General features: G+C 40.3%; 1 protein-coding gene and 2 long non-coding RNA genes across 3 annotated transcripts in view; 1 reads left to right on the forward strand and 2 right to left on the reverse strand.

Annotated features, from left to right (window-relative positions):
• Nucleotides 1-424: 424 nt before the first annotated feature.
• Nucleotides 425-1,875, reverse strand: LOC121868040. Its single transcript, XR_006089291.1, has 2 exons — nucleotides 1,462-1,875; nucleotides 425-567 (listed from the first exon to the last, which is right to left on the reverse strand). It is a non-coding gene; the product is annotated as an uncharacterized LOC121868040 (long non-coding RNA).
• Nucleotides 1,876-2,697: 822 nt separating this feature from the next.
• Nucleotides 2,698-3,095, forward strand: LOC121868041. Its single transcript, XR_006089292.1, has 3 exons — nucleotides 2,698-2,758; nucleotides 3,002-3,031; nucleotides 3,072-3,095. It is a non-coding gene; the product is annotated as an uncharacterized LOC121868041 (long non-coding RNA).
• An 85-nt stretch (nucleotides 3,096-3,180) lies between these two features.
• The window catches only part of LOC121867875 (neurofilament heavy polypeptide-like), a gene marked incomplete at its 3' end in the record, with an annotated part of 15,822 nt that continues 7,298 nt past the window's right edge, over nucleotides 3,181-11,704 (reverse strand). The window contains exons 4-5 of the mRNA XM_042368000.1: nucleotides 6,681-6,770; nucleotides 3,181-4,058 (exon numbers count right to left, since the gene is read on the reverse strand). Of these exons, the coding sequence (XP_042223934.1) occupies nucleotides 3,181-4,058; nucleotides 6,681-6,770 (968 nt within the window). The remainder of the gene's footprint in view (nucleotides 4,059-6,680; nucleotides 6,771-11,704) is intronic.

Genomic DNA, 11,704 nt, shown 5'->3' on the forward strand with positions numbered 1-11,704 from the left:
TACTTTAATTTCTTAATATTACAAGGCTCGATACAAATCCTGCGTGATCGCCCAGTCACTCAACAGATTTTTTTCCCCTTTTCTAAATATACGAGACAGGCAAAGGATAAGGAGATAAAAAGTCCACTGATGCATTATCAAAGAGATACAATCTTTTATATACACAAAAAATAATAGGCAAGTATGAAACAGAACAGCTAGAACAGGAGACAACAGCTGTCAAAGACAATTACAGAAATCCTAAGAGCTAAGAGTTTGTCTTAGACAGCAGAAAGAGGGCCATCATTTACATCTGAGGATTCTTGTTTCCTGCTGGTCAGTAGTAACCACGGAGTAGCTTCAGGTAACTGATGCCTGCGCCGCTACCGCCATCACCCCGAGCATATTGTTACTCCTCAGAGCACTTATCTGCTGACTGTGATACTTCCTCTATCTTTGTGGATTTAACTTCAGTTTCCTCCTTCGGCTTCTCTGGTTTCACTTCAGGCTTTTCGTCAACTGTAACTTCTTCAATCTTGGCTTCAGACTTAACTTCCTTCTCCACTGTCACTGCAGGCTTCTCAACAGCTACAAAATAAATAAAATCAATGTCCTACTAGACCCCATATGTAACTGAAAAAATTAGTGTTCCCATTTTTCATTTGAAGGAAAAAAATAAAAAATCCAACATGACTGACCATTACAATATGTATATAGTTGGAATGTTCGACACTTCTGAATCTTTCATCAAACCCATAGGAGTGAACTTATAACTCTGCATATGTCATTCACTATATTTTGCCAACATAAATAGTCTGTTCCAACGAAAGTAAAATTTAAAATATAATCACTGAACTTTACCCACTCAATCTTTCAGAGAACATCACATGTAACAAGGAAGAATGGACATTAAAAATGCTATCCTCAGTCTATGGTGGGGGCATAAAATTCTGGGTGCATCAACAAACTTCAATATACACACACAATAATAAACTCATAAAAAAATTAATTTGGTAAAACCTAAAAGTATTAGTAGAAAAAATAAACATAACCCTAAAATCTCATCAACCACAGGCAATTAAATATGGGGTTCACGGCATCTGAAGGTAACTTGTTACTGGGGAAAAAATGAAAACATGAAAACTCAAATGCAGTTATCAACCCACTATAGTACACTTTGTTTTATACAGTAGTAGGTTAGTGTCCAAACACATTTGCAAAATTATATAAAATGTAGCCAAGTAGTACATACCATGCAACTAAAATTACTCTTTCTTGTAAAATAACTTCACACTCTAAGTAATCAAGTTAATCTAATTGTTAAGCCACTCATCATACCACGCATGTTCAAAGGAGCAAATGCCAATCGACTGATTTGGTAGATAAACGCTTAGGGTAGGAGCAAATTCAGGGCTGCACACTACCCCAGCAATACACTAACGAGACAGTGAATGACTATTCCATACATTCAAACAAACATACCCTACTTCCCCTTTTGCTTCTGCTTCTTAGCATGTTTGCCCTTTGTAGGCTGCCCTGCATGTCCAGATCGAGCTTGGGATTGAGCAGAAGCAGGGGCGGGTATGGTAGGTGATGCAGGAGATGGGGTGCTAGTGGATATTGGGTTGGGAACTGTGCATGGTGCAGGGGTAGGTACCGGGGCTGCAGCTTTTGTAGCTGTGTTAACTGAGGTTGTAACAGGGGTCCCCTCTGGGACGGATGCCTGCGCAGGAGTTTCACTTGAAACTGTAGCAGGGTTAGGGTCAAGGGCAGGAACAGCAACCACCTCCTTGACAAGGGCGGGAACAGCAGCCACCTCCTTGGCAGGAGCAGCAGCCGCCTCCTTGGCAGGGGCAGGAGCAGCAGCCGCCTCCTTGGCAGGGGCAGTAGCGGCAGCAGCCTTAGCAGGGGTTGCACAGCAGCCTTAGGGGTTGGGGCAGACAGCAGCCTTAGCAGGGGGGGGGCAGCCTTAGCAGTTGGGGTTGGGGCAGCCTTAGCAGGGGTTGGGGCCTCCTTGGCTGGAGCAGGAGTGGCCTCCTTGGCTGGAGCAGGAGGGGCCTCCTTGGCTGGAGCAGGAGTGGCCTCCTTGGCTGGAGCAGGGGTTGCCTCCTTGGCTGGAGCAGGGTTGGGGCCTCCTTGGCTGGAGCAGGGGTTGGGGCCTCCTCTGGGGCTTGGCTGGAGCAGGGGTTGGGGCTGGGGGAGGGGCTGGAGCAGGAGGGGCCTCCTTGGCTGGAGCAGGAGGGGCCTCCTTGGCTGGGTCCTGGCAGGAGGGCCTGGGGGCCTCCTTGGCTGGGGCAGGGGGCCTCCCTGGCTGGGGGGCAGGGGGCCTCCTGGCTGGGGCAGGGGGGGGAGGGGCAGGGGGGCCTCCTTGGCTGGGAGCTCCTGGCTGGGGCAGGAGGGGCCTCCTTGGCTGGGGCAGGGGGGAGGGGGGCCTCCTTGGCTGGGGCAGGGGGCCTCCTTGGCTGGGGGCAGGGGCCTCCTTGGCTCAGCAGGGGGCCTCCTTGGCTGGGGCCTTGGCAGGGCTCTTGCAGGGGGGGGCCCTGGCGGGGGGGCCTCCTTGGCTGGGGCAGGGGGCCTCCTTGGCTGGGGCAGGGGCCTCCCGGGGGGCAGGGGGCCTCCTTGGCCTGGGGGGGCCTCCTGGCCTTGGCTGGGGCAGGGGGGGCCCTTGGCCGGGGCAGGGCCTCCTTGGCTGGCAGGAGGCCTCCTTGGCTGTGGTAGGCAGGGGCCTCCTTGGCTGTGGTAGGAGCAGGTGCGGCCTCCTTGGCTGTGGTAGGAGCAGGTCGGCCTCCTTGGCGGCAGGTCGGCCTCCTTGGCTGTGGTAGGAGCAGGCGGCCTCCTTGGCTGTGGTAGGTGGTGGGCGCCTTGGCTGTGGTAGGAGCAGGTGGCCTCCTTGGCTGTGGTAGGAGCAGGTCGCCTCCTTGGCTGTGGTAGGAGCAGGTCGGCCTCCCTTGGCTGTGGTAGGACAGGTGCGGCCTCCTTGGCTGTGGTAGAGCAGGTCTCCTCCTTGGCTGTGCAGGAGCAGGTGCGGCCTCCTTGGCTGTGGCAGGAGCAGGTCTTGGCTGTGGCAGACAGGTGCGGGGCTGTAGGAGCAGGTGCGGCCTCCTTGGCTGTGGTAGGAGCAGGCCTCCTTGGCTGTGGTAGGAGCAGGGTGGCCTCCTTGGCTGTGTAGGAGCAGGGTGGCCTTGGGTGGAACAGGGAGCAGGGCGGCTTCTTTGCTGGAGCAGGCCTTCTTGGCGCCTTCTTAGCTGGAGCAGGTGTGGCCTTCTTGGCTGGAGCAGGTGCGGCCCCCTCGGCTGGAGCAGCACGAGTAGGTGCGGCCTCCTTGGCTGCAGCAGGTGCGGCCTCCTTGGCTGCAGCAGGTCCCTCATTGGCTGGGGAAGGTGCCATTCCCTTTTTAGCCTCCTCCTTGGGTAGAATAGTAGTTTCATCCTTAGCAGGTGCAGCTTCCTTCTTAGCATCTTTCTTACCTGGATTAGGAACAGCATCCTTCTTTAACTCTTCCTTGGCATGAGCAGTAGCATTCTTAGCCTCCTCCTTGGTTTCTTTCTTAGCTGAAGCAGGAGCAGCAGCCTTTTTAGCCTCCTCCTTTGCCTCTTCTTTGACAGGAACAGCTGCCTCCTCCTTGGCTGGGGCAGGGGCAGTTTCCTTGCCCTCTTCCTTGATACGGGCTGTGGATGCCTGTTGCTTCTTGGATTGTTTAGGTGCAGGTTTCGTATCTTCAGTCTTGGCAGGTGGGGTTTTTTTCTTATCTTCCTTAGTCTTCTTTTTACTAGCGGGTACTTCCTTCTTTCCATGGGCTGGGGTTTCCTTCTTCACATTCTCCTTGGAAGGAACAGGGACTTCCTCTTTGGTAGGTGGTGGGACTTCTTTCTTAGTTTCCTCTGGGGCAGGAACATTGGCATCCTTCTTGGTCTCTGTGTCAGGTGGAGCAGTACATTCCTTGTCCTCTTCCTTTGTAGGGGTAGACAGAGCTATAGTTTCTTGCCCTGCCTCTATTAGTTCTGGTACATCATCAAGTTCTTCCTTAAGATCCTCTATAATTAGCCCCTGATTTGGTGTAGTCAATTTCTCTGTGTCAGCTGTTATAAAAATAGGACAAGTGATTTTCAGATTCTTTTGAGAAGGAAACTTCCATGCAAAGGGTCATTATCTGCTAAGATCATCAAACTCTTAAATGTCAGTAAACTGTTGGTACTACAATAATGTAGACTAGTAATACTGTACTCCAGTTAGGATGTATTAGTGGGTATCAAGGTAACATACTGATTAACACCTGTACATAGGCTTAGTAATACCATCCTTCTGTGGTGATAAGTAACTCTAAGGGGTCTTCAGCAGGTCACTTGAATGAAGCATGATACATTAATAATATGACCTTTCAAATTGTCCACCCAGAAAACCTTTGTGTTTACTTCCATATCTGAAATCTACCTTCAATTTCTTCTTTTTTTTATCCACTCTTGCCTTTTCCCACTATGATGCAGGATAGTTGCAATCACAAACACATTCACTAGCTGTTGTAAAAAGTGCTCTGTTATTGCAGCAATCTTTCCACAAACCACAGGATTTCCATCTAATTTATTCATTACTTTGTGATACAGCATCACATCCATTCTATTGAACCACTCACTATCAATCATGCAGCCACACTATCCTTACAGAAAAAATAAGTACTGTACTGGCATACATATTTGAAAAAATAAATAAAAAATAAAATAAAATAAAATATTAATAAAAAAATAAATACAGGAGCGTCTAAAATTGGAATACATCTAGGCATTTCAACTAACGCCTGCATTTGTCTTGTTAACAAGACACAGCAATTTAAAATGTTGCTAATAACTTTCAAAGTTCATGTCACCCAATACAAATAGGTGTTAAATGTTGTTCTCGTTAAATCAACCACAATGTATAACTTTTAAACCAACTGCACTCATCTAAATCTTCATTCATTTTCATTTACCTTTCCAACACGCTACAATTATCAAATACTTTTTAGCTACTAAAAATGATTCTGAAAACAATAGTGACACTGTTGAGTGATACAGTAAACCCTTGATTTCTAGTCTCTAAAGTTTCAGTATACCATAATGATTTAATTAGTATAATTTTTATCACATTTCAGGAGAGCACATTTTGCTAACTCTCTTCCATAAGAAAAAGTAAATAAATAAAAATCAGAAACAGAAGGTTTAATGTACAGTAGCTAAAGCAATTATCTGTGTGCATACTTTGTGGGAAACAATATAGACCATGGATGATAAATATTGGTATATGAGGGCTGTCACGAGTCAGACGTAAAATTTTGGGAGCATATCGACCCCCACCTGCACAGATAGTTGTTTTAGCTACTGTACATGAAGTAAAGTCAGTATAGGCAGTCTTTGGGTACAAATAAATATATATATATATATATATATATATATATATATATATATATATATATATATATATATATATATATATATATATATATATATATATATATATATATATATATATATATATATATATATATATATATATATATATATATATATATATATATATATATATATATATATATATATATATATATATATATATATATATATTTGAGAAAAGAACTAAAATGACAAAACAATAAACAAAAGTAAAAAATAAGTCATCAGATAAATAAAACTGTACAGTACATTTCAAGATTAACCTCGTTCGCATCGGCAAATGCTCGTAACCCAGGGACTGCCTGTACTTATACCTATAAATAATAATGGTTGCCCTCGTGGTCAAGGATGACCCGCCCAAAGACCACCCGGGCGTGAATTTGTTTAAGGTTTAGAAGCCGTCACCGACAAAAAATACCCACACCTAATACAGTACCAAACCTGTGTCCCTATATTTCTTTCCAAGTTTACAGTTGACTATGACCTATTGTACATATAAACAGCAAAATATTTCATATTTGAAAGTGACAGCTTAAATTGGAATTCAATAATATTGTAAGTGCATAAATAAATTATCAGTAACACCTTCAAATCTTAGCCAACAGTACTTATGGTAAAAACTACAAACCAAGGAATTTGGATACTAGTCTTGAAATATCCATGTTAGTGGATGCAGGATTTTTATTGTATGTTTAGAGGCTGGGAATCAAGGAGACCTTAGCTTATACACTAATTCTTTTGAACAAATTAATGAAGACTTCTATAACTAATTTAAACAAGCTTAGTCAATTGTTGACTGGTAAAAATGTCCATTTGATGGTTTATAACGAGAACCTTGCACGTTACTATGGAACCATGCCCTTGGGGGAAGAAAAAAAATCAGCCTGCACTTTGGGACTCTCCTTTGGAATACAAAAGCAACTTTGGTACAATTCCCTTAAACAAGAAATGTCTGAGATGAACCACAGCAAAGTATGGTATTCACTAAAATTCCCTACCATCCATTTACCAAACCCCACTAGGGGTAACCAAGGTCAATCATTTGATTTGATAAGTCCCTCATTGGTTTACCATGTTTTTGTAAATGGCTGTCAAATTATACTCAACTGTACAAAAAATAATCATTCCAACTGAATACACGAAGTTCATCTACAATATCTAATCTGCAGCCACTAAAAAATAACTCTTGTATCACCTGTTGTACTGGACTGGCATGTGCTCAGTACACTGAAATTCTATTGCACTAACCTACATCAACAAATAATCATAATAACACACCTGTTTCTGTCTTGCTTGCAGCTTCAAAGTCCTCAACAAGTTCAGGTACATCGTCATCATCCTCATCAATGCCACCAGCTGTTACATTGCCTGAAAATCAGAGATTCATTAGCTTACAGGAGATGGCAACTTCACATATAGGACACATGCTGATTTTTTTGGCCATTCTTCAGATAAAAAAGTGCGTCTTGTATGCCGTAAAATATGGTAATTACCTAGGTAGGTTGGGAGAAAAAATCCAGGATACGATGCTGGGAACACAAATACTGGTACAGAATACATAAAAAAAAAAATTATATATATATATATATATATATATATATATATATATATATATATATATATATATATATATATATATATATATATATATATATATATATATATATATATATATATATATATATATATACATACACAAGGAGAGAAAACTGTTTATTTATTTGTATGCTTATGTTTTTGCCTAAAGCCAAAACAAGAATAAAGCCAGTAATGTATATACTATAAAAATATAAATAAATAAATTATTGCAAAAAAAATTTACCACACCTTACATGACTTTTGCCATGGTCACAAAAACTTATTATGTGCACGAGAAGGTTAATACTGTACTGTGCAGTATACAGGTACTAAGATGAAGCTTCATTTAAGAAATGCATTTATAGTCTCCAATGTAGAGTTCCATTTTATATTCAGTAATGAAAGTGTACAAGTGCTCGAGAAAATCATCAACTACCAGTTTAAACACAGGATATGCTTTTCATGCATGTTCTATGTCTAGTTATTAAAGGTTTCTTCCCATTGCAGTCTCTCCTCGACTTACGACAGGGTTCCGTCCCGACGACCATGTCGTAAGTCGAAGAGGCAAAAATAATATAGAAATTCTAAAATGTCGGTCTCTTTTTCTTCTCAGCACCACGAGAACTCTCACTTTTACGCTTGCCAGCCATTTTAAAGGGAATTCCCAAAAAATTTTTGTCCGTACACAGAGCGATCACTTTTATGTCGGGACTTGAAAATATGTACTGTACCTGTAATATGAAAAATATTTTATACGACCATGGACGTCTTATGTCTGGGTTGTCGTAAGTCAAGGAGACTGTATTTTAAATTGTCTGCTATTTTTCAGCAGTGATTAACACTTGCACACCATGACTCTACATTTACATCTAATTGGCACCAATACCATGCTCGCATTAAAAAAAGACGAATGATCCATATTTTGGCGTGTCACTCCTCAAACCATTTCTCTCTCATGGTAATCCAATGCAAATTAGATATAAGGCAACCCCTCCAAGTGCAAAGCTTGAGTACTTCAGTACAGTAGTCTCCCAGCATTCACACTAGAATGTGCTGCTCAACTGTCCCTTTAAAATTTCTCCCATTGTCCCTCTCATACTCTCCTGCCCTCCATTGTATAGTAATATTTGCCTGTAAAATTATTTGTAAAATATTTTTAAGTTTCATTTTTTTTGTTTACTTTACAAACTTATAACCGCTGTTCCTGTGTAAACTGCTGGGGATGGATTTTCGTATTCTAATATTGCTTACAGCCAAACTATACGTGATAGGGAATTTCTAACACTTATAATAACCAACAGAATAACAAACAACTAGTATAATAATAAATGTAATGGCTAAAACTATAAAAATCTAAATTTTTAACAATTCCCAATAATGTAGTCCTGTATATGCATTCTCCTTTTTTTTATTTATCTGCCTTATTATTCCTATCTAATTATTCAATTCAACAAGGTGAAGCTTAGAAATGCCCACATTTTTGTTGTACAGAGGTAAGTGAAAAAATGTGACCATCACAAAAAACACAGTAATGATAGACCCCTACATTCTCTTTATATACTGCACACATGAAAACCAACTGTGTCTCTTCCAAGTTCAAGAGGGCTATGCTTCAGTAACATAGCCCCTGCGACTGAAAGACTTGCTATTGCACTACAATAACCTAACTGTTCCCATGAGGAAGATCAGCTCTGGCATTTATGCAACAACAGACAAGTTGTCGGTTCTGAGTAAACATAAGAAATACACACTGCAATGTTCGTAGAGTAATACGGTATATATAAAACTTGTAATAAAAGTTTAAAGTCCTGCTATAATAGTGGAGAGTTTATTTCTCTAAAAACAGGGCCGCCATTTGCAATGACGTCACCAGTTTCCCCGCAGATGACATTCTTCGACAAATTCACCACTGCAGTCGGAGGGAGTACAAAGGATGGCCTCTTCAGACCCTACCACATTCAGTTAAGTTTTATTTTTATTTTTTTGTGATCTAAGTCATGGACATTTTGTAAGTGAAGAAATGTGCGGTGAAGAGCAGCTTATGGACATAAAAAACTCCCATGTTCACATCAGCTCAGCTGTCACATTCTTACCCAGTAGACTTTCTCTCTTTTTTTCCAGTGCATTTACAGAGTATTTCAGTACTAGATGGAGATACGAGTCAATTTGGAAGTACCGGTAATGACATTGTCTGGACTGGTTTTGAGAATGCATTGGGATATACATGTACTGTATCATCATTTATATTAATTAATGGAAAAATAGTACTTTAACTACCACAAGTATTTGGATGTTTAGATTCGAGATAGGCTATATTGTGTAAATTTTACGTTTTGGTCATCCCTGTACTTAGACATGCAGACTGTTTTTCTGCTTGTTTGCAGTGTTATGAACGATTTGACCTTCATTTATATCGGAAATCACTAGTTTTTAGTTACTACTACCCCCCCCCCCCCAGTGTATGTTAAGCTAACCTTATAACATATAATATAACTTATCATAACCTAACCTATGACCTGTATTTTCTTAAGCAATCGGAAAAAAATTTTCGACAGAAATCCTGTAGAGATAATGTGTCTTATTGTTTAAAGTACTTAGTCCCATAGTTAGAATCTTAAGGTTCCCCAGATGACCAAAACCAAAATAATACCAACATTGTTTGGAATGTTTATACTATGAAATTTGTACAGGTCGTACCTCTCTAGTCCGGCATTCTGTGGTCTGGAACGATTTTAGTTGGTCCAATAGGTAGATAGGAACTTCTTTTTTTTTTTTTTTATCTGAATTATTATTATTATTAACACAGTATTAAATTTTGCCTCAGGCCCCAATGTGGTCAGTGACCTATGCCGGGTGGGCTAATCCCTTTAAAAAAAAAAAAGCCGCAAAAAGTTAAGGTTTGTTTACATCCGGCAGTTCGGCTGCTCTCTCTCTCTCTCTCTCTGCTTGTCTATACATTTAACCCTTCAATATATATGAGCAGTAAATAAGTGTTGCTTTCATATTCTTATGTAGAGTAATGACGATATGTTTTCACATGTGCGCACTTACATACGTGCAGTCTCACTTTTTCTTTACCATTAATGGTTAGCTACTTATATTGTTCCATTTATTAGCATTAAATAACATTACAGGTACTTCAAACAACCATATTAATTTTTTTACATTAATTTTACTACAGCTAAAATCAGGGTCTTATTTTCTTCAGTTTTATATGTAGAACCAATCAGTCAGTGGTTTTGTAAGCTTTAACATAAACAATGCCGGCAGCCATCTCGTCTCCTCTAATATTCCACGTATTATTAATAAATTGTATTGTTAATTTTGCACACACACACACACATTAATTCAATAAAAACAAGTTCAGAAACATTAATTAAAATATATATGAACAGTAAATAAGTGTTGCTTTCATATTCTTATGTAAAGTAATGACGATATGTTTTCACATGTGCGCATGCGCGCTTACATACGCGATCTCTCTTTTTCTTTACCATTATCGTTAGCTACTTCTATTGTTCCATTTATTAACATTAAATAACATTACTTAAAACAACCATATTAATTTTACTACAGCTACAACCAAGGTCTTATTTTCTTCAGTTTTATATGTAGAACCAGTCAGTCACTGGTTTTGTAATCAACGAAAACAATGCTGTGTCATTTCCTCGTGTGTTTTAATATTCAACGTATTATTAATGAATTGTATTGCTCATTTTGCACACAAACATTAATTCAATAAAAAAGACATTCAGTAATAAACAATAATGAATCTTTTGTACATAAGAGAAATGACGCTGTTTACACGATTATGCACATCGTCTGCACGTTGGCGGGCCGTTCAAACCCGTCGAAATTCAAGTTTATTTATTTATTTTTTTGTTCCAATAAAATACGTTAAGAATTAAAAACTCGCGAAATTTGAGAAGCTACTATACGACATTTAACCCTTCAAAGAGACCATGATGCAGAGAAAGTGTTGCTAGTGCTTCCAAGCATAAGCACAAGTCACCATCTATCCAGGAAAAGGGTGAATTTCCATGGTCCGGCCCCGAGGTTGCCAGACTAGAGAGGTACAACCTGTAGTAGGAACAGCCAATATCCATTGAATTCGTTATTGTGCTTAGTAATATTAATATATTCAATATAGTATTACGGTGTTGCACAGTAAAGCACAATTAATCATCTAATATTTATTTCCCAAACCTATCAGTCGAGTAGATTAGACAACTATTTCCAGGTTTATCAAGGCAGATGAAAGAAATTTACCAAAAGTAGATGTTTTTATGATTGCAGAATACTGTATTATCAAGAACTCCGCCATCTAGCTATGAAGCACGTTAAATTACATGTCATCTGATCATCTCAAGCCCATTCCCTGGCCATGGTCGCCCTGGTCCTTCCACAACATTAAATATAGACATCAGTAATGAAAACATACATTTTCCAGACATGAAATAGAGAACAGTGATGAAAACTTCCATGTTGGAGTTATCGGTCTTTTGCATCATTTTGGCACCCAGCAAGTAAATACACACGATGATACTTGAGCAGTAATTTATTTTAACCTAAAAAGAAGATATAGGTATGCCTGTGTATATCAACATTGTATATGGCCACAAGTCCTGTAACAGCACACACATCACAGCTGGCTGCTCCAAGCTCCTGCTCGGCGGCTCGAGCCAACCTGTGATATCACAACCAATCACAGAGCTTTTCGCAGT

The sequence above is a fragment of the Homarus americanus genome, unplaced genomic scaffold (genome assembly GCF_018991925.1).
Source record: "Homarus americanus isolate GMGI-L3 unplaced genomic scaffold, GMGI_Hamer_2.0 scaffold37032, whole genome shotgun sequence".
NCBI lineage: Eukaryota > Metazoa > Arthropoda > Malacostraca > Decapoda > Nephropidae > Homarus > Homarus americanus.